The 24,826-nt window shown below is 36.0% G+C and overlaps 1 protein-coding gene across 1 annotated transcript in view; it reads right to left on the reverse strand.

The window, feature by feature from the left end:
* PLCH2 (phospholipase C eta 2) overlaps nucleotides 1–24,826 on the reverse strand; it is a 974,668-nt gene that overhangs the window by 254,676 nt on the left and 695,166 nt on the right. The window contains exons 6-7 of the mRNA XM_053690349.1: nucleotides 24,423–24,593; nucleotides 7,593–7,686 (exon numbers count right to left, since the gene is read on the reverse strand). Of these exons, the coding sequence (XP_053546324.1) occupies nucleotides 7,593–7,686; nucleotides 24,423–24,593 (265 nt within the window). The remainder of the gene's footprint in view (nucleotides 1–7,592; nucleotides 7,687–24,422; nucleotides 24,594–24,826) is intronic.

Genomic DNA, 24,826 nt, shown 5'->3' on the forward strand with positions numbered 1-24,826 from the left:
GAATACACCGTTCAGCATGCCATAATGACCACCAGGGCCGCCACACACTGTGTCACGGTATATGAATTGTTCTGTAAATTACTGACGAGATGGCACTTGGTGCCTACTAAATTACAAAAAATTTTACCCGACAAGTTCAGACCGGTGCTGGAGGGATGCGGAGAGAGAGGAAATCACATGCACATCTGGTGGGACTGCCCATTCCTAAATACCTTCGGGGCTCAGACAAGACACCTAAGTAATAGTCTGGGTCTCCCTGATACCGACCACCCTGCCATGGCCCTACTACAACTTAACATTCCGAAAACCCCCGCCCCATAGCCAATACCTCCTTGTATATATATTCTACTCTCTGCCAAATTGATGATTGCCAGGAACTGGAAAAAGCCCCAACCCACACATTGGATCTGATTGGATATTTTAAATCTTTGGAAGAGGGTGCATACCGGGCCAAAAAACAATTGAGCACCTACTCCCTGATATGGGAGCCATGGGACGTGTACCTGAGAACTAAGACAAACTAACTTCCACCCTAAGGACTGCCTCAGGCCCTGCTCTTAAGACTATATGAGGACCTTGGACCCCCTCATCCCCACTCCTTGATCACAAGCATTAGCTGGCCGGAGACTCACCCCCCCCCCCCATTTTTCTTTTTACCTACCTATGCTAATGAGCTCTTTAGACCATAAATAAATAGGTGACGTAATGTAACTCCACTTCCCACGCTGCTGAGAAAATGGTCCCCCCCCCACCTACCTGCCCTACTGACTCGGAGACACAGCCTACAACCTTCCTCGGATGCCCCCTTTGAGGATACTAGACACCCTTTTGACTCCCTCTCCCCCCTCCTCACCTATCTAGAGACCACCCTACAACACCCCTAGGTGTGGCCCGAATTTGGAATCCGGTCTAGGAGGGCCTTTACAATGTTCACTTGATGGAGGGGACTATTCTTATTCTTTTGCAAGTTAATGATATTCCTTTTCAAGTTAATAATAGCTTCTATCTTGTAACGCACTGTATAAAGCTGTAATACATTTAATGGATCCGGTCTATATCCTGTAACCCCTTTGGCTGGATCCTGTGATATGATGAACGTTACCCTTATTTGACTTGGTTATTGTACTATTGAAAAATGTAATAAAAATTGTTTCTTCTAAAAAAAAAAAAAAATCATCCTAAACTTATATGATACACTAATTATTGATAATTTTATAATATTTCACATTGCTGTATTTGCTATGAATGGACATAAAAGATATGCGGCTACATTACGAGTTTTGCGTTAGGTTTAAAATGCAGCGTTAGCCGGTCCTAACACTGCTTTTTAAAGCCTGCTGGTATTACGAGTCTTGCAGGTACAGGTGTACCGCTCACTTTTTTTTGCCAGACTTGCAAATACCGCAAATCCACTTACATAAATTGCATATCCTCTTTTTTCAATGGGACTTGCATAGCGTCGGCAGTACGAGTCTATCAAAAAGTGAGCGGTACACCCTCTCCTGTCAAGACTGGTACCGCATTTTAAAGTCAGTATTTAAGATTTTTACTCTACAAAGCCGTAGCATAAAACTCTTAACTAAAGTGCTAAAAAGTAAACTAACACCCATAAACTACCTATTAACCCCTAAACCGAGGCCCTCCCACATCGCAAACAGTAAAAGAAAATTTTTAACCCCTAATCTGCCGAACCGGACATCGCTGCCACTATAATAAATTTATTAACCCCTAAACCGCCGCACTTCCGCCTCGCAAACATTAGTTAAATATTATTAACCCCTAATCTGCCATCCCTAACATCGCCGCTACCTACATTTATTAACCCCTAATCTGCCGCCCCAACGTCACCGCCACTATATTAAAGTTATTAACCCCTAAATCCAAGTCTAACCCTAACACCCCCTAACAAATATAATTAAAAGAAATCTAACTAAAAATTCCTATCAATAACTAAATTATTCCTATTTAAAACTAAATACTTACCTGTAAAATAAACCCTAAGATAGCTAAAATATAACTAATAGTTTCATTGTAGCTAGCTTATGATTTAATTTTATTTTACAGGCAAGTTTGTAATTATTTTAACTAGGTAGAATAGTTATTAAATAGTTATTAACTATTTAATAACTACCTAGCTAAAATAAATACAAAAGTACCTGTAAAATAAAACCTAACCTAAGTTTCAATAACACTACACTATAATTAAATTAACTAAATTAAATACAATTAAATAAATTACATATAATTACCTAAATTAAATTCGCTAAAGTACAAAAAGAAAACAAACACTAAATTACAGAAAATAATAAATTACAGAAATTTAAACTAATTTCACCTAATCTAATAGCCCTATTAAAATAAAAAAGCCCCCCCAAAATAAAAAAAATCCCCTAGCCTAAACTAAACTACCAATAGCCCTTAAAAGGGCCTTTTGCGGGGCATTGCCCCAAAGTAATCAGCTCTTTTACCTGTAAAAAAAAAAATACAAACAACCTCCCCAACAGTAAAACCCACCACCCACACAACCAACCCCCCAAATAAAAACCTCCCGGTAAGTCGATCTTCAGGGGGTTAGTGTTAGGTTTTTTAAAGGGTGCATTGGGTGGGTTTATTTTTTAGATTAGGGGTTTGGGCTTGCAAAAAAACTAACTGCCCTTTTAAGGGCAATGCCCATAAAATGCCCTTTTCAGGGCAATTGGGAGCTTAGGTTTTTTTAGCTAGTATTTTATTTGGGGGGTTGGTTGTGTGGGTGGTGGGTTTTACTGTTGGGGGGGTTATTTGTATTTTTTTTACAGGTAAAAGAGCTGATTACTTTGGGGCAATGCCCCACGAAAGGCCCTTTTAAGGGCTATTGATAGTTTAGGCTAGGGGTTTTTTTATTTTGGGGGGGCTTTTTTATTTTAATAGGGCTATTAGGTTAGGTGTAATTAGTTTAAATAGCTGTAATTTGTTTATTATTTTCTGTAATTTAGTGTTTGTTTTCTTTGCAATTTAGGTAATTGTATTTAATTTAGTTAATTTATTTAATTATAGTGTGGTGTTAGGTGTTATTGTAACTTAGGTTAGGTTTTATTTTACAGGTAAATTTGTCTTTATTTTAACTAGGTAGTTATTAAATAGTTAATGACTATTTAATAACTATTCTACCTAGTTAAAATAAATACAAACTTGCATGTAAAATAAAAATAAACCCTAAGCTAGATACAATGTAACTATTGGTTATATTGTAGCTAGCTTAGGGTTTATTTTACAGGTAAGTATTTAGTTTTAAATAGGAATAATTTAGTTAATGATAATATTATTTATTTCGATTTAAATTATATTTAAGTTGGGGGGTGTGTTAGGTTTAGGGTTAGACTTAGGCTTAGGGGTTAATAACTTTAATATAGTGGCAGCGACGTTGGGGGCGGCAGATTAGGGGTTAATAAGTGTAGGTAGGTGGCAGCGACATTGGGGGAGGCAGAGTAGGGGTTAATAAATATAATGTAGGGTTCAGCGATGTTGGGGGCAGCAGATTAGGGGTTCATAAGTATAATGTAGGTGGCGGCGGTGTCCGGAGCGGCAGATTAGGGGTTAATAATTATAATTTAGGTGTCGGCGATGTGGGGGGCGGCAGATTAGGGGTTAATAAGTGTAAGATTAGGGGTGTTTAGACTCAGGGTTCATGTTAGGGTGTTATGTGTAGACAGAAATTTTATTTCCCCATAGGAATTAATAGGGCTGCGTTAAGGAATTTTAAGCTGCTTTTTTGCAGGTGTTGGACTTTTTTTCCCGCCGGCTCTCCCCGTTGATTCTTATGGGGAAATCGTGTACAAGCACGTTACACCAGCTCACCGCTGACTTAAGCAGCGCTGGTATTGGAGTGCGATAATGAGCAAAATTTTGCTCAAAGCTCACTTCTTGCCTTTTAACGACGGGTTTCTGAAAACTCGTAATACCATCCCTGTAGGTAAGTGAGCGGTGAGACAAAACTGCTCGTTAGCACCGCATAGCCTCTAACGCAAAACTCGTAATCTGGGCCATGGTAAAGCATAAAACTATAAGAACCAAAAATAAAAAATTAAGAGCCCATCTAAACTATGATTGCTTGATAAATACACTATATGACCAAATGTATGTGGATACCTCTACTAATTATTGAGTTCAGGTGTTTCAGCCACACCCATTTCTAACAAGTGCATAAAATCAAGCACATAGCTATGAAATCTCTATAGCTGAGCATTGGCAGTACAATGGGTTATACTGAAGAGCTCAGGGACTTTAAACGTAGAACTATCATAGGATTCTACATTTGCCCCAAGTCAGTTTGTAAAATGTAATGCTCTTTAAGATATGCCCTAGAAGTTGAAGCAGCAAAGAGCAACAAGAGCCCAACCACTAAATGGTGGACCTTGCAAACGTACAGAGTGGGGCCACTGAGTGTTGAAGCATGTATTGAAGAAAATGTACATATAATCTGTTACATCACTAACTACAGATTTCCAATCTGCCACTGGAAGCAACATCAACATTAAATGGGTTCCTGTGAACAAGCCCCCTGTCGACAAACATACAAGCGTTGGCTGGAGTGCTGTACACCACTGGACTCTGGATAAGTAGAAATGTGTTCTGTCGAATGATGAATCATGCTTTCAACTCTGATGAAAGACTGTGTGTGTGTCAGGAGAAATCTACCTATTAAAATGCATAGTGTCTACTGTAAAGTATGGTGGAGGATGAATAATGGCCTGGAGCTGGTTTCACGGTTTGGGTTAGGACCCACATTTCCAGTGAAGCGTCATCTTAAAGCTACAAGATTCATATACATTTTAAACAATTGGCTGCTTCCAACTTTCTTGGAATAGTTTGGGGAAGGCTCATTACTGTTAAAGCATAGCTGTCCCCCTGCACACAATACATGGTGGATAAGGTTTGATGAATTTAGTGTGGAGAAACTTGAGTCTCCTGCAAAGATCCCTGACCTCAATCCCATTGAACAGTTTTGGGATTGGAATGGGATGTCCAACTAGTATAAAGGTGTGATGGTCAGGTTTCCCCATACAGTTTGTATAATGTAGGAATAATTTATTTTTAAGATTCCAACGGTTTATAGAGTAGCTAAAAGTAAAAGTATTTTTCATTACCACCCCATAACATTAAAGCTTTTCTTTATTTATTATTTTAATATTATTTTTCTATATGTTTTTCTTCTGGGTATTATCTAAAATCTATTCTATCACTCCATTTATTTTTCTCCTACACTCTACACATCAATATGGTCATGATGCCTTCTAGTCTGCTAAAATGTATTTACCACCTGTAGAGTAACAGTTTTCACTTACAAAACAAGTAAACTAAGTTTTTCGAAGAATTAATTTATTTGTTCATATCGTTCCACCTTTACTTTTTTCTCTCCTTCAAGTTATAAATATTTTGTCATATTATGCTCATTAAACCTTTTCTTTGTCCTTTACAAGATAATTAACAAGAAAAGTGCACAAACAAAAAAATAGTTTCAGATATATTATTCATTTATTTAATACTTTAAGGGAGGCATTCAGAATTAGTTTGTTAACAAAAATCCATTCATCCATTATTTCCTATAGGGAATTTCTTCAAAACACAAGAATCAATCAACTGACAAAGACACTGCTAAATTGTTATTAAAAATTAAAGTAAATTAAAAAAAAAAAAGATACAAAAGAATGAAGAACAATTGAGAATATGCGTAAATTAGAACGTTGCTTAAAATTGCTTGCTCTATTTGGGTTTAATATCCCTTTAAAGTGCCTGTGCAGATGCACACTCCCTTTCAAGACAAGCATGCCTAAAGTTTATTTACAACAGGATATGGCTAACTGATGACATTTTCAGGTAAAATATCTTCCTTTTTTCAAAGAGATGCATTGCTCATGTGATATTTTCTAGTCAGTTTTTTTTACAGATAGGCTGCATCACTTTCAAGAGATTAAACTTTTAAGTAACATGTCTCTTTAAAACCTGGTAAATAAACAAAGAGAAATATGCCAAATCACAAAAACTGAACCAAATGTATCATTTGTAACATGCCTGTTATACAATAAAACTGCACATTATCTATAGAAAAATGACATCTAATCAATGCACTTAGTAGTTTTCCTGTTGGGTTTAGTTCTAGCATTTTACAAGAAATATATTCTATACTGAGAACCAAAACAGTTTTATATATATATATATATATTGGAGAATAGAAGAATGTATGGGTGATTTTGAAAAGGATTCATAGATGATGTGAAATAGTCTTCCATCCAATTTCTAGGGACAAAGGAATTACATAATATCTGGAATACAAGTATATATTGAAAATTAATTCTTAACCTATTAAAGAAATACTCATGTTTCATATTTATATCGCGCCTATGAGAGATACAAACTTTTCTTCTTTTCATGCAAATAAAATCACAGTTCAATAAATTACAGTTAATATTAGAGGGACCTGTAGATTTATCTCCACTTTAAAGTGCTCCCAATAATCTAGTTTATCTTCTGAAAATAGGAATACTGCTGCAGTCTCTATAGAAAGGCTATGGAAACAAGAGGGAGCAGTTGTACTCATCCTCCCAATGGGGGGGGGGGGCTACAATATACTAAAATGTAAAGGAGATATGGAGACTTTGTGCATAAAGAGAAATATAAGCTAAGGAGGTCTATAATTTAGATAGATGTGTTTTCCAACACGATCTATTTTATATACAAAAATAAACCCCAAGGGTGGAACTACCATTGGTGCAGCAGGTGCGTGGCACCAGTGCCCAGGTACAAAAAAGGGGCCCATATCAACCAGTCTATACATAGGCATGTGCAGAATATGTAAAATGCTAATGCAGAAAATACTTTTATTAGTGCAGGTTCATCTATCTATTCTTAAAATCATTATAGAGAGCAGCATGAATATTATTACTATTCCTTACTACAGTTACTTTTTTTTTTGGGGGGGGCACACTTTTTTTTGCACCAGGGCCCTTTGTTAAGTAGGTCTGCTACCGATAAAACCAAAACAGCTATTTCCTATATACTTACTATAGGGCAGCTGGTTTAACAAGTCATTGGAAACCGATTAAGGAGAAACTGATTTTGCTGTAACTGTGCCCTTTTAAAATAATTGTATTTGTGTACAAAACATCCCAAGGTACTTTTCACTACCTGATAAGGAACGACTGCTGATCTTTTGGTGAACAAATACACATCTCCAATTTTTTAATTTAATGCTACATTCAGTATTCAAACTTTACTATCGGAATATATGAATGTAACTTTTTTCCCCCAATTAATAAATGCTGAATGTTTGTCAAACATTTATAATTAGCTTGAAATTCTTTAATTTAATTAAAAAATATTTCCTCCGATGCTGAAAGTTTGGAAAACATTTAACATTAGTTTTGAACTAGAAAAATCAGTAAAAACAGAAAATATTCACCAATTTCTCTTCTGCACACCTCTATAAAGCTGTGCATGCATATTACTGTGTGCTTATAGAACATTTGTTTTTTTTAAACACAGTTTATACCAGGATGCTTTTCCATTAATCAGGCACAGTAATAAATTAATTTGTTCAAAAATGTCCAGTAACATACCATCAATTCCGAGGACTCCATGATTTTTGTTCTCCGGGCAAGGTTCAAATTTAGCCACAATATCCAAGCAGTTTTGTTTTGTCACATTCATCATCTACAGTATAAATAAAACAAAGGAATAAATCCAAAGCAGATAATCTGATTTCACAGGGCAGCACTATTGTTTTTTATCAGACAGAGCAATCCAATTGTCTAACCTAATGCTGCAGGGTTTTTTAATCAGCCAGTGGGATGCCTTTAGCTGACATTCAGTGCTAGGTTCAATACCAAAAAAAACAAGCATAATATCTCATTGATAGCAGCTGATCACAGGCATTAAAGTATTGAGCCTAATTTTGCTTTTTGGAGGTCATACTGTTTGTTAGGTATTACATGGGGAATTTGTCTGAGTAGTACTCAAGTGTTAAAGTCCAGCAGTGCCTTATAATGGAAGATTAAAGGATTCCCCTATCTTGTTGAGCTTGGTAGGAAGACTGACAAATTGCATGATTCTCAAACTACATAAAGAAACAAACAAATATGTATAAAAGATTGTAATGCACTAGTATATGATTCTTTTCCTTTTTTGGAATGCCATGCATTTGTTAGTGTTATGTTTAATGTATATTTAAAGGGACAGTCTAGTCAAAATTAAAGCTTTATGATTCAGATAGGGCATGCAAATTTAAACAACTTTACAATTTACTTCTATAAATCACATTTGCTTTGCTCTCTTTGTATTCTTTGTTGAAAGCTAAACCTTGGTAGGCTCATAGGCAAATTTCTATTAGTCTTTGAAGGCCGTCTCTTACCTCAAAGCAGTTTGACAGTTTTTCACAGCTAGACAGTGCTAGTTCATGCGTACCATATAGATAACATTGTGGTCACTCCTGTGGAGTTATTTATGAACCAGCACTGATTGGCTAAAATGCAAGTCTGTCAAAAGAACTGAGATAAGGGGGTAGTCTGCAGAGGCTTAGATACAAGGTAAACACAGAGGTAAAAAGTATATTAATATAACAATGTTGGTTATGCAAAACTGGAGAATGGGTAATAAAGAGAATATCTATATTTTTAAATGATTGTGTTAAGAGATAGATCAATATTTGGGTACACGTGAAAAATAGTAACTTTTTTTTTTTCATATGATGAAACAACATCAGAGAAATTGGTATGAGCACCAAATATTATATTTAAAATACAATGAAGATATAATTACATAACATTATCAAAAGGTAAATCACACTCAAAATGTAATTCCATAAAATGTTTAATTAAAGAAACATACAATTAAATAGAAACATAGTTTGACAGCAGATGAGAACCATAGGCCCAACAAGTCTGCCCAATATTTCCTAAAAGTATAAACTTATCTAGTTTGTAGAATAGCCTTATGCTTATCCCAGGCATTAATGAGTACGTAGAATAGCCTTTTATTTATCCCAGGCATTAATTAGTTTGTAGGATAGCCGTATGTTTATCCCAGGCATTAATTTGTAGGACAGCCTTATATTTATCCCAGGCATTAATTAGTTTGTAGGACAGCCTTATGCTTATCCCAGGCATTAGTTTGTGGGATAGCCTTATGCTTATCCCAGGCATTAGCTAGTATGTAGGATAGCCTAGTGCTTATCCCAGGCATTAGTTATTTTGTAGGACAAAAATTACTTTTTGGATAAAATTAAGAAATTTGATGTTGGTGGTGAGCGCATTTTATTTTCCTTGGATGTTGCAAGTTTATATACCTCTATTCCACATGAGGTAGGCTTAAAAGCTGTTCAGGAACATTTAAGAGAGAATGAAGTATACTCACCACTACATTGTGATTTTTTTTGCTGATCTGTTAAGGATTATCTTATAGTACAACTATTTCCTTTTCCAGGATACTTATCTTCAATGTAAAGGTATAGCTATGGGGATAGTGTGGCCCCTCCTATGCCAGATTATTAATGAGCACCATTGAGAACAAAATTTATTTTTTATGAGAATAGTTTAATTGAACATTGTTTACAATGGTTTAGATTCATTGATTATATTTTTGGGGAATGGAGGGGACCCCTGGACTCTCTATTGCCATTTGTGGATGTAATCAATGGAATTATGCCTGAATTAAAATTTACATTGACATACTCAACGGAAAATATACAATTTTTGGACACCAGTGTTAAGATCAAAGACAATAAATTGATCACTGATCTTGATGTTAAAGAAACAAACCAAAAAAGGATGGCATGTGTCTGAATATAGTACTTTGAGTGATACAAATTTTAAAGTCATTAAAAAAATATTGGTATTTACTCAAAAAATGAAATCCATTGGTGGAAGAATTTAGAACATATCCTATGGCCTCTTTCAAAAGAGGAATTTGAGAGATACACTGGTTAAAACAGATCTGGGTACTAATAAAAAAAAGAAAAAAAGAACAGTAAACTACCTTACGACAGAAAATAAAGAATGCTATCCATGTTTAAATTGCTCACACTGCAATTCAATCATAAAGGGAAAACATTTGGTTCAGACCTGTGGACGTCTATATATGTGTCAAACCAAGTGTGCCATTTATTTATTGAAGTGTCTATGTGGGCTTTGTTATATTGGAGAGACAACACGGTCTGTTAGGGAACATAAATTAGCTATTATAACTAAAGACTCTATTCAACCAGTCTCACAACATTTCACTGAAAAGGCCATAATATAAGACAGTTAAGATTCCAAGTAATTGACCATGTGCTCCTTTTAAGAAGAGAGGGAGATCGAGAAATGGTTCTTAAAGAAAAGAGGTAGGTTGGAAAAACAGATTGGGTCCCCTGGTCCCCAAAGTCCTTAATAGGGACTATAATTTATATTTGTTTTATAATGTAGAATAATTCAATATAAATATAATTATTTTAATCTATTTCATATCACCAATGTATGAAAATAGATGTAAATGACATATGCTGTTTATAGTGTAGTGGTATTGTACATAAAGCTGTAATAGTGATACAATTTTCTTAAAGGAATGTAATTATAGTTGTCACCACTAGGTGCCACTTTAAAGCTGTAAGGATGTATCGTGTATATGGTTGCTATAGGTTACACAACAGGTGAATAGGATTAAAGGGACACTAAACCCAATTTTTTTCATTCATGATTCAAATAGAAAATACAATTTTAAACAATATTCCAATTTTCTTCCATTATCTAATTTGCTTAATTCTTTAGATATCCTTTGTTGAAGAAATAGCAATGCACGTGGGTGAGCCAATCAAACAAGGCATCTATATGCAGCCACCAATCAGCAGCTAATGAGCCTAGCTATATATGCTGTTTCAGCAAAGGATATAAAGAGAATTAAGCAAATTAGATAATATAAGTAAATTAGAAAGTTGTTTAAAATTGCATGTTTTTTCTAAATCATGAAAGAAAAAAAATTGGGTTTAATGTCCCTTTAAGGCACTATATAGGTAGCATACATGTGGTGTATGTTAGCATTATTAAGGGTCTTGCGTGACCCGAAACGTCGCTGTTTTCACCCTAATAAAGAGCAACTTTGTGCTGCTAATACAGAGGTGCTGCGGTCTCTCTCTTTTTTGGACATGTATAGGGTTAGCAGAGAGACTTTATTGATCTGCGGGCACTCTGGTGAACTTTGTGCAATTTCTCTTAAAGGTTCTAATTTTTCTTGTTTCTTATTATCCCAAGCATTAGTTAGTTTGTACAATAGCCTTATACCTATCCCAGGCATTAGTTTGTTGAATGGCCTTATAATTATGCCAGGCCTTACTTAGGTTGTCGTTTAGCCTTATGCTTATCCCAGGCCTTACTTAGGTTGTCGTTTAGCCTTATGCTTATCCCAGGCATTCTTAAAGGGACACAACTCAAAATTAAACATTCATGATTCAGATAGAGCATGCAATTTTAAACTTTCCAATTTACTTATTTTAACAAAATGTGCACTGTCTTTTTACATGTAAACTTTTTGAGTCAACAGCTCCTACTGAGCATGTGCAAGAATACACAGAACATATGTATTCTGTGTATTGTGATTGGCTGATGACTGTCACATGATACAGGGGGAGCGGACATATACATAACTTTGAAATTTGTCAGAAAAAAATCTACTACTCATTTAAACTTCAGATCAAGTGTTTTTGAATTGTCTTATGTATTTGTTGATTGGACCAGTCAACACAGTAGATTTGCATAATTAACAAATGCAAGATAACAAGACAAATCAATAGCACTTCTGAACGTCAAATGAATAGTAGATTATTTTTCTGACAATTTTAAAAGTTATGTCTATTTCCACTCCCCCTATACCATGTGACAGCCATCAGCCAATCACAAATGCAATTTTACTGTCCCTTTAAAGTCCCCCACAGTGTTTGTCATTACCACTTTTTGTGGAGGTTTATTCCGTGAATCAATCACCCTCTCTGTAAAGAAGTGCTTCTGCAAATTACTAATGAATCTACTACTACCCTTCAGCTTGAGATCATGGCCCCTTGTTCTTTTTATGCAAAATACTCAGACTCAGCTTTACTAACCCCCTTAATATCAGTGGCGGCTGGTGAAGTTTGAAGTTGGAAGGGCACACTAGACCACACACCATGAAATAAAGCCCCACCCCTCCCTCAGATGGCTCCGCCCATGAATTGCTTTTTATATATATATATATATATATATATATATATATATATATATATATATATATATATTGTAATAAGGGAGGGAGAAATATGTATTATTTACTACCCATTTCATACAATTACATGTACCTTATAAATCTACAGATTTATGCTCTCAATTCATTCACACATGCCTTGTGTCACAATGCATTATGCCTGCTTCCCTTTGTGAAGCAGAGTGCATAGAGCCAATTTAAATAAAAGCTGCAAACATTATCAAAAGGTATATCCTGAAACACTTTTTATAACCCCATTATGAAACATATTGCCAAACATGAAACTCATTGCCAAACATGAGTCAGATAGTGCTTCCATAGGGAAATGGTTTTGCTTCTGCAGTTCTGCTCAAATTAAATGTACTTAAATTGAAACAATTTTGTTCCTGATCATAAATAGTTAAACAAGGCAGCCAGAAAGGGCTCTAACCCCCACCCCTTGAATGTTTTGCCTGCAGAGAGCTGCCTGTCAAGAGGATATGCAGCCTGAGATAACTCACACAGTAAAAAAACAACTAAGCAGCCATTAGTGTATATTAAAAATAATGTTGTTATTTGCCCATCATTATCATATTGATGCTATTGGGTATTGCCCCCACCCATACTGCCAAATATATATACAACCTGCTACAGGACCTAGTTGGAACATGACTCATTTAACAATAAATAAAAGTCATTTATTGTGGTCACCTTTCACCCTGCTTCCTTGCTATCTGACCTGTATTGCGTCCCTCAGGCTGCCTCTTACCCGTTCTCTTCACACTCTGCACCATTAATCTTGCTTGCTCTCTGGTTCAGCTCTACTCTAACCTCCCCCTTCACAACTTGCTCAAGACGAAGTAAGCTATGAAGGGGGAGTGCAGAGTACAGCTGAACCGGGCAGCAAGATTAATCTTGCAGAGACTCAAGCACATGGCGAGATGAGGGCTTTGATGTAAAAATTTTGCTGAAAACAGGTTCAGCTCTGATCCTCCTCTCTCCCCCTTCACTATTTTGAGCCATGATCTCCTGTGTGTGACCGTTAAAATCAATATAGTAATACGTATAACAGTGTGAAAGCTCTCTCCCAGACTGCCACCATTATTTTCATCTGCCGCTCTGTGCCTTTTCAAAAGGCTTGTGTGCACTGCTCACGCTGGCCAGGCTCCTCCTTCCGCACACCGTCATCACACTGTCTCAATGCACTAGGAGCACAGTCAGAACTGTGCGATTAAGAAGCTATAGGGCTGGGTAGGGAGGCGGCGTTGCAGTCACTTAAAAATAAGTGCTAAGATCTTGTAGCCTATACTTCTACCTATCTCACGTGCGATGCGATAGATAGAACAGTAACAGCAGCATTTTTTTTTCAAAATTAGCCTGGAACCCTTTTTAGCTAAATAAGTTAGCTGAATAAATATAATTTTTCCAATAGGGAGCTATTGGAAAATTTATATTTATTCAGCCAAAAATGTTATTTTTTTCCCCCTCTTCCCCCTCTCTCTTTGGGTGTTCACGTGCGATCGTGCTCCTATAGAGGAGCCTCCACTGCTTAATATACTTAAAAGTTTATAGCATATCACCTCTTTCCCTTCTCTCCTCTAAGCTATACATATTTAGGTCATTGAGCCTCTCCTGGTACGTTATATTTATAAGACGATGTACCATTTTAGTAGCCCTCCTTTGCACAGATTCCAGTTTGTTTATATCCTTCTGGAGATATGGCATCCAGAACTGGACACAATACTCAAGATAAGGCCAAACTAATTTAAATTTAAAACATGTAAAATAATAAATTCCCAAGTTACTTTCCTCATTTGTAACAGTCAGTAAAGTGTCAATTAGTCTGCAATTAACATTTGGATTTTTCATTCCTAAGTGCATAAATTTGGACTTTGCAGTGTTAAAGTTTAGATGTGACCTTAGCAGGGAATATGCTTCATATATGGTGGAGCTAGAGGTGTCATTTCGAACTGTTGTAGGGGAACCATTTTTACGGATTCCCACAATTGCTCTTTAGAATTTTAGTATAGCATTACCGTGTAAGTTAAAGGGACAGTAAAGTCATAATTAGACATTCATGATTTAGACAGAGAATACAATTTTAAACAACTTTCCAATTTGCTTCTATTATTTGATTTGCTTCATTCTCTTGTTATCCTTTGCTAAAAAGGTTTATCTAAGTAAGCTCAGGTGCAGCAGAGAACCTAGGTTCTAGCTGCTGATTGGTGACTGCATATATTTATTGATAAAAAGGGTCAACCAGACGTGGACTCCTTGCTCAGTGTGCTTAGAGTTATATGGCTACACCTCACTGACGAGGTCTTATGAGAGCCCGAAACGATCGTCTGTGTTTGCTGTGTTCCTTGTTCAGAGAGGAATTGCCTGGTATTTTGGCACTGGACTGACCGCAATAGGGGGGATCAGACTGATATACGTCAGGAAAGTTCCACTCTGTGAAAAGCATTACTGGGCTGAAAAGAAGCTGCACCCAGGTGGTAAATCGCCATACAACAGGCTAACAATGGTATTGAGCTAGTTGTTCGTTCCTGTGAGTGCTTCTCTGTGTGTGTGTGTGTGTTTATATATATATATATATATATATATATATATATATATATATATAAATAAAAATAAAAGAATCAAGAAAGATCACCAGCGCTAAAACCTTGGTAGTGATATTTTATGTGCCACTCTTTGTGTAGGTTTGTAATATGTACCTTAGAGTGTTAGTATATTTAGTATGAATGAGAATCCTTATTGTGTTTTGTGGGTGTGTTGGACAATAGATATATCTGTGTGGTATATACAAAACACAGGGAATGTTATCCCAATAAGTATAAGATAGCGTGCTGCCTTAATATTGACACAGTGTACCCCTGTCACTGTTAAAGTTATTCTGAGAAGAGCAATCAATAGAGGTGAAAAGGTGCTCTGTTAAATTCAGTCTTTCCAATATATAAACAGAATTTCTTAGACTAAGACAGTTTTTAGATAGTAAATATGTGCTGTTAAATTGGATTTATTTTGTAGAAGACTTCTTGGTGTAGTATAATGAAGTAAAGAATTCCTGCTTACCAAATTAGACCTTAATCATATGAGGTAACGTATCTGCTCTGCATGGGTAAAGATAATTGTGTCTTTTTTTTTTTAAATCATAATTTTATTGAGGTGGTCATTACAATCGCAATGCAAACAGGACATTGAAGGGTACAGTTACATTTGACAAAAATAAAGGAACAATACAGTGTAACAAATGGAAGTAGGGACCATTCATGGGTGGTTGGCTTGAGAGATTATCCTTCTTTATCACACCTCATTTTACTGTTATAGCTTCACAGTATCCTCAACAAAAGATAGATCCACACGAGGGACCTGAAGCTTAAAGTGCAGCTGAGGGCACAACGTCAATGTCATGTAGAGTCAGTGACAACTGATTTAAAGTTTAGGGAAAAAGTATGCTCAGCTTTTATCAAGCTTAGACATGAACAAAAGATACCAGTATTAGGTTAATAATAGTAGTCATCACATATTTTATAACAATGAAATATATAACATATAAACATAGCAATGTTTATGAAAAGAGAACCCGAAGAACTTCAGAAGGATCGCCACTGGAGCATTTAAAAAGAAGGAGGATGAGAGAGGGAGAAAAAAAAAAGGAGGGAAGATAAATGATGGCATGGCTGAATGGGAGGGAGGTAGGGGAAGGTCTGTTAAAGGCTGAGGAGGGGAGGGCAGATACTCGTCATTCAAAAGTCCCTTCTTGGCATAGTGCATTGTCTCTGTATTACCTTTAGTTTAATCATTCCCGTCAGATTGCAGTCTACTCCTCTGGTATGATTGTGTCTTTTAATCCCTGCGTAGTGACCTTTGTTAAAGAAGAAGTCTGCTGTGACTTCAAAACACATAAGCATAAAGCAAGTGGGCGGACAGACTCTTCTCCAACCGGCTATCGACTATAGTTTGTATCCAACAGCTGAACACACCGTCTGCTATATATTTAGAGTTTGTGTTTCCAGCGGACAAAATATAGTTTTTCTATTATATGACACAGTGTGTACTTTTTATATTTACATTTACAAAATACTAGAGTCATCGAATAATAGCACTGGGGACATTATTATACCCTATTACTCATTAATCAAGCGCAAGGGGCTGTGAACAGTGCAGCTATATACTAACCTATGGTAAACACAGCTCACAGGCCCCACGAACAAACAAAGTGATCAGTGGATTTAATAACTCACTGATTATTTACAAGGGGCAGCGAACAGTGAAGCTATGCATTAGCCCACACTATCTTTAGGCAGCAGGCCCCTATAAGAAACAAAGTGAGTAACAGATTTTCAAAAAAGTTTATACTCCATTGCAGTACGACATCAGCATTGAAGGTCACAGTAACAAAGATTTCATCAGTGTTGGGATATAGCTTTTATCTTACCTCATTATAGATTGAGGTTTATTAATGTAAGCATAATACCATTTGTACATAATAAATTTTACCTTATGGCATACAGTATTACGCTATGTGTGTTTTCCTTTTCTTTTCCTGCATAACTTGGAGGACCATCTGAGGGGATAAAGATTCTCACCAACATATGAAAGAACAACAGAGTCTAGGATTACCATTGAATTCACAGGCTCCTTCCAAACCAAGGGAACAACAAGTGGTCTAGGAAATCGGAAGGTCAATACACCGGGATTAAAAGACACAACCATCTTTACCCATGAAGAGCAGATACCTTACCTCACATGATTGAGGTCTAAGTTGGTAAGCAGGAATTCTTTACTTCATTATACTACACCAAGAAGTCTTCTACAAAAGAAATCCAATTAAACAGCACATATTTATTATCTAAAAACGGTCTTAGTCTAAGAAAATCTGTTTATATATCGGAAAGACTGAATTTAGCAGAGCGCCTTTTCACCTCTATTGATTGCTCTTCTCAGAATATAAATATATATATATATATATATATATATATATATATATACACACACATATATATATATATATATATATATATATATATATATATATATATATATATACACACACACACACACACACACACACACACACACATATATATATATATATATATATATATATATATATATATATATATATATACACACACACATATACATACACACACATACATGCACACACAGTATCCCACAAAAATGAGTACACCCCTCACATTTTTATAAATATTTTATTATATTTTTCCATGTAACAATACTGAAGAAATGACACTTTGCTACATTGTAAAGAAGTGAGTGTACAGCCTGTATAACAGTGCAAATAACTCAACACACAGCCATTAATGTCTAAACCATTGGCAACAAAATGGAGTACAATTGGGCCCAATTAGCCATTTTCCCTCCCTGGTGTCATGTGATTCATTAGTGTTACAAGGTCTCAGGTGTGAATGGGGAGCAGGTGGGTTACATTTGGTGTTATCACTCTCACACTCTCTCATACTGGTCACTGGAAGTTCAACATGGCAGCTCATGGCAAAGAACTCTCTGAGGATCTGAAAAAACGATTTTTTGCTCTACATAAAGATGGCATAGGCTATAAGAAGATTGCCAGGACCCTGAAACTGAGCTGCAGCATGTTGGTGCTAGACCATACCGTGCTTTCACAGGACAGGTTCCACTCAGAACAGGCCTTGCCATGGTCAGCCAAAGAAGTTGAGTGCACGTGCTCAGCGTCATATCCAGAGGTTGTCTTTGGGAAATAGACGTATGAGTGCTGCCAGCATTGCTGCAGTGGTTGAAGGGGTGGGGGGTCAGCCTGTCAGTGCTCTGACTATACACCGCACACTGCATCAAATTGGTCTGCATGGCTGTCGTCCCAGACGGAAGCCTCTTTCTAAAGATGATGCACAAGAAAGCCTGCAAACAGTTTGCTGAAAACAAGCAGACTAAGGACATGGATTACTGGAACCATGTCCTATGGTCCGATGAGACCAAGATAAACTTATTTGATTCAGATGGTGTCAAGCGTGTGTGGCGGCAACCAGGTGAGGAGTACAAAAACAAGTATGTCTTGCCTACAGTCAAGCATGGTGGTGGGAGTATAATGGTCTGGGCCTGCATGAGTGCTGCCAGCACTGGGGAGCTACAGTTCATTGAGGGAACTATGAATGCTAACATGTACTGTGACATACTGAAACAGAGCATGATCCCCTCCCTTCGGAGGATGGGCTGCAGGGCAGTACTCCAACATGATAATAACCCCAAACACAACTCCAAGACGACCAGTGCCTTGCTAAAGAAGCTGAGGGTAAAGGTGATTAACTGGTCAAGCATGTCTCCAGAGCTAAACCCTATTGAGCATCTGTGGGGCATCCTCAAACGGAAGGTGGGGGAACACAAGGTCTCTAACATCCACTAGCTCTGTGATGTCATCATGGAGGAGTGGAAGAGGACTCAAGTGGCAACCTGTGAAGCTCTGGTGGACTCCATGCGCAAGAGGGTTAAGGCAGTGCTGGAAAATAATGGGGGCCACACAAAATATTGACACTTTGGGCCAAATTTGGACATTTCCACTTAGGGGTGTACTTACTTTTGTTGCCAATGGTTTAGACATTAATGGCTGTATGTTGAGTTTTTTTGAGGGGACAGCAAATTTACACTGTTATACAGGCTGTACACTCACTACTTTACATTGTAGCAAAGTGTCATTTCTTCAGTGTTGTCATATGAAAAGATATAATAAAATATTTACAAAATGCGAGTATATATACATACATACATACACACACACACCGATTGTCATTGGCTTACCCATGTGTTCAGTTAAAAACTAGTAGTGCATTGCTGCTCCAACAACTGATACCAAGGGAATGAAGCAAATTTGATAATAAAAGTAAACTAGAAAGTTGCTTAAAATTGTATGTTCTACCTAAATCATGAAATAATTTTTTGGGGTTTCATGTCCCTTTAAGGTGCACCCTCATATCTTGTTCAAAATAGCTCTGAATAGAGCACAATCCCTTAAAGGACCACTAAATAAAGTAAAAGTTAATAATTGACAAATACACAATCAGTACCAAATGATTATTGGATTTAAAAATTTGAGCTTCTTTGGAGAATGCAGGTACCATACTAAAGTTCCAAGTTTGATTTGCTAAATCTCCCTCAAAAGCAGAAAATGTAAGGATGCCATGCAATAAACTTCAGGTGGATAATAATGCCTTGCAAACAAAGCCTGGCTCCTTTCCTATTTCTTTATAAATGTATTGTCACACAATTTTATCATCGATTGACTTAAAAAAAGTGCTACTACAGGTTGCTGAGGGATGTTATGTACCACATTTATAACTGAAGTACCTCAAACAGGGCTGGATTTACAGCCCAAGTGTCTGTAGGCACCAAAATCCAAAGCGCTGTGCCGTCAACCTAACTTTGTTAAGACCACCGCAAGCATTGCGCATGCACGAGGGAAGTCAGATGCCGCACATGTGCAATACTTGTGGCAACCTTAACAAAGATGGCCACTGCACATGTGCAGGGCTATTATTTCACTGCCAAAACCCATCTTAGTTAAGGTCGTCAGCTGGTATTTATAATAGGCAGAAACAGGCACCCAGCTATGGAGGGCACTTGTAGGCTGCCTACTCTGCCTTATTATAAATCAAACACTGACCTCAAAATGTACCAATTGACTTGAACTTGCCAGGCTAGTCCAGAACATGGAGAGTTTTATAAAGCAGAGAAAGGTTTGATTTTGGCATGAATAGAAAGGGGATAATTAGTTCTACTGCCATGCAACATTGTTAGGGACAGTAAAGTCAAAATTGAACTTTCATGATTCAGATAGAGCATGCAATGTCAAAAACACTTTCCAAGGTTACTTCCACTAGTCATTTGGGCTCAGTCTTTGTATATGCACATTTTCTGAAGCACCAGCTACTGCTGAACAAGAGTTTACAGTGTATACACATATCAGTCTGTAATTGGCTTATAGTGGTCACATGATATAGTGGGCAGGGAAATAGAAGCAATCTGATATTTCTTAGAAAGAAAAAAATTCTAGTGATAATTAGATTATTGTATTTTTATTGTACATTTATAGCTTATGCATTTCCACTGAATTAATTGGTGGTAATCATTTTTACCACCAAAAATGTTAGTCTAGGAACATCAAGGTTTATCAGTCTTTTCAAAATCACTCAATTGCAATATAGCAAGTGAAATGAAATACCTACCCCTAAAATTTACATTAGTATGTAGGTTTATCAATTTGCAACCAATGGAGGTGCACATAGATAGCTTTCAATATTATGAAAATTGTGGTCCTGTTAATAAGACAGACCTAATATGTTGCTTGATTATACTGTATGTTTACAAAACTTTGGTTTATTAAAGATAAAAAGGTAGATAATGCTGTATTAGTAAACACATTAAAAACTATTATGTTTACTGATAATTTGTATTGGAAAATATGTGTTTTAGAATGGACAATGTATATTGTTTTGATATTTATTGCAATTTTAAGAAGGTTTTCTTTATCATCTCTGATGCCAACAGATATTTAATTAACAGATAAGAGCTAACAGGCACTACAATCCAAAAGTAAAAATGATCAAATAAAATAATTTCTATGAGATAAGGTGCTTATCCTCCAAAAAAATAAAAAAAAAATAATACCAAATAATTGAAAGAATGGGGCTTACAGCACTATTCCCTACTAACATAGCCTTAATTAATAAATTAAAATAATTGACAGAAGGTAATATCACATCTAATCACCCTGCTAACATACCACCCTCCCACTGGGTAAGGTTATGTAGTACAGAGAAAAGCAGAGGGAATAAGAAAATAAACCGAAAAAGTTAAAAGAGAAAGAATCACACTACTCCCAAAGAGTCCTGACCAATATACTGGAACATCGGCATCAGGTGGGATAGTAGAGAGGCAAGTTAGAATAGATAGTGCGGCCAGGACTCTGGGATTAGTGTGATGCTTTCCTTTTTTAACATTTTAACGCCGTTACGGCATTGTATTCCGTCCAAATTTTTCTGGGCTTTAACACCGATGGACGATATACAACGTCCTAACCGGGTGGCTTTCCTGAAGCCACTGGCGCTTTTATGATGTTATCGCGGTCTGGAAAGCGTGCCTAGCATCATAGGGATGCCCCCTGACGCGATCCCATCATTAAAATCTCGTGATCACTTGCACGATTGCGAGATTTCAAATTGTTTACATCGGAACAGTTGTTCCGATGTAGACACTTTAACCCCGGCATGAAAGGGTTAACTTTTTCTGTTTATTTTCTTATTCTCTCTGCTTTTTTCAGTACTATATAACCTTACCCAGTGGGAGGGTGGTATGTGAGCAGGGTGATTAGATGTGACATTACCGCCTGTCAATAATTTTAAATTTATTAATAAAGGCTATGTTTTATTAGTAGGGAATAGTGCTGTAAGCCTTCATATTTGTTTATTTTTTTGCATGAATCATTTTCTTTAAAAAAACGTAACTTGCATGTGTGAAATAAATATTGCACCAAAGTATTAACAGAGCTCAAAAAAGCATTTGCAGTATGTAGTGTAAAATAATAATGTAGATGTCTCTCTAGTACTAGCCAAACTAACTCCTTTCAAGTTGATATGTGAAGTTTTTTCCAATTCAAAGTATACGTTTCCCAAGTTTTAAGAATTTGGATATATTTACAAGCATGCATATTTGTGTTGTATACTTTATTATGATTTCAAGAGTGCATATTCACTTGAAAAGGTTTGATTTCTCACAATACAAAAATAATATATTAACATGAAAAATAAATAAATAAAAATAATATATTAACATGTCTAATTTATTTTGTATTTTATTTTAAGAGAAAGAGAATTTATTTGCTCAAAAAAGAGAGGGGAGAGAGAGCTTTGAGCATGTACAATTATAACAGAAAATATAAACAGTATTGTAAAATTAATGTTGTAAGTAAGGCCCAAGGGATGTTCAATTTTACACCTCTGCAATTTAAAATGAACCACTTTTGGATAATGTTACAGAATATAATCAACATGGTTGTGTTATTAGTATGGTAAAGGACTAAGTAATAGCAATAATTTTTTTTTCGTATCAGATAAATTTATTTCTTTCATGATGGTGAGAGCCCACAAGTCATTAAGTGTAGGAATTTTCCTTCTGACCACTAGGAGGCGGCAAAAGATACTCCAACACACTAGAGCTTCACATCCAGCCCACTCCCGATGATCCTCAGTCATGCATGTAACCAAGTAGATGAGAAAAACAGAAAAGCAGAAAAGCAGGAAATATAAAGCTGGGCAAAATAAGTACAAAACAAACACTGCCTCCACCTGAACAAAAAGAAAGGGCAAGGTTCATAGACACTCGCCATCATGTAAGAAATTCATTTATCAGGTAAGAATTTTATCGGAGGGTAAGAGTCCACAAGCCATCAAAAGAGGAAATCTATACCCCATACCCCAGCAGTAAAGCCCATGAAATCACCATGAAATGGGGGGAGAAACAGTGAAGGCAGGTACGTTACTGAAAATGTACTATGGCCCACAGAATGTTTAAAAAAACAACCTAGGAAAAGGCATACATATTAAAGTGATAAAACTTTGAAAAAGTGTGCAAAGAAGGGCACATCCCTCTTGATCAATGAGACAAAAGATCATGGAAAGTGAGAGGGATTTAAAGCTCTGTAGTTTGCCTCCTCCTAGTGGTCAGGAGAAAAATTCCAACATATGACTACTTGTGGACTCTCACCAACTAATGAAAGAAAACACTAAATGATGATAAAGCCAAATCCAGATTTTTTTTTTGATTTTTTTTTTAAGATATCCATCTTTAAAGCTGGATTTAAATTTAATTTGATTTTGAGACCTCCCATTTACTTTCATAACAAATACTTCACGTATAATAAATCATCAAGGCAGAAAATTTAGATGATTTTTTAAGCAATATCTTTATATACATACATACAAACATACATAGACACACGCATATATACACACATATATATATATATATATATATATTCATACACACACTACTTTCTATTAAGTTTTCAAAATGGAAAAATATTTGTAAACAAAGTTTGCAGCCTTTGGTTTCTACATAAAATTGTATTTTTACACAAGATGTCAACTCTGATCAAATGAAATGTGTTGATAATGTTTGTTGTAGCGAATTGCAGAAAGGAAGGAAAAAGGCAATTACTGAGCTCCACAAAAGTATAACTCAGTTGAAATGCCTGTGTGATAGAACACACGTTATTGCGCATTGCAGCAATTCTACTTTTTTTCATTAAGTATATTTTTTATTTACAACTGACTATTACAATAGGCATATTTTTTTTAATAATGACACTAAATTTAATATTTCTTTAAACAACAAAAGTTAACCAATGGTATTATTTTGTCACTTATTTTTCATTTAAAAGCTTCTTACACTAGTGATCCATCATATATAGTACTGTTGATTTGTGAATGAACACTGCAATCTAGATTTGGTCAATGTAACTATTTTTAAATTAGAACGCAATATATCAAATATAATCCAGAGGTATGGAAGAATCTGTGTAAACTTTTTCAATCAGAAGCAATGTTACACTATATAACTAGTCTTACATGAAATACAGAACTCGCTGTGTCTCCCTCAATGGTGTGGTGTCCCATCCAAGCCAACCGCCAAAACAAGATTAACTAGTGATCATTTTAAAAATAGAAAGCCATTGTGAGTACTTGAGCAGAAATCCAAATATAAGATAACAGCAGTTGTAAGCCACTAAGCATAGTAATGCAGAAAATATAAAACTAATATTTTTAGAAACATTAAAAATACATAAAATGTGTGAGGAACACACAGTACCTCTGCAGGAAATAAAGCCAAACAATACAGTATTTGGCGCTGTGTTCAGCAGTTGAGAAAAGCTGAGTATAGCGCAAAACATATCTGGCTGTAACTCCTGCGGAGATACTATGTGTTCCACACACATTTCATAGATTAACATTTCTAATAAATACTAGTTTTATACTTTCTACATCAGTATACTGAGTGGCTTACAACTGTTTTTGTGCATGCCATGATCTTATACAGGGATATCTTCTCAAGTACTCAGATACTCCCAATGGCTTTCTATTTTTACATTTTAACAAACATACACCATAGGAAGGGAGGATTAGTGTTTTTAAATGCTATTCTGCCCAACGTACCTTCTGTTCAATTTCTAGGAATCTCTTGAGGTCCTCAGGATCCAAGTGATCTTTGTGGTTGCTGTAGGTGAGCATAAGTAGATACAGATCTCTCCTTGTAGACATCATTTTATAGAATGCACAGAATTCATCAAATCCAAGGGTGCCTTGGTTATCATCAGTATCTGCTTCCTTGTGACACAAATGTAGAATAGAAGGAGTTACATTCAAATATAAGTACTATATATTATTAAAATTAAAAATATATATAAATATTTGGTCAAATTCAATCAGAAAAATGCAGTTCTGCATACTGATGTTTTTTTAAGGCCACGCTACCTTAAAAACCTAAACAGACAGCAATCTTATTAATAGTAATAGTAGTTATAATAATAGTAAAAATAATAAGTTAATTTATTTATGAG

Source organism: Bombina bombina, chromosome 8 (assembly GCF_027579735.1).
Source record: "Bombina bombina isolate aBomBom1 chromosome 8, aBomBom1.pri, whole genome shotgun sequence".
NCBI classification, from domain to species: Eukaryota; Metazoa; Chordata; class Amphibia; order Anura; family Bombinatoridae; genus Bombina; species Bombina bombina.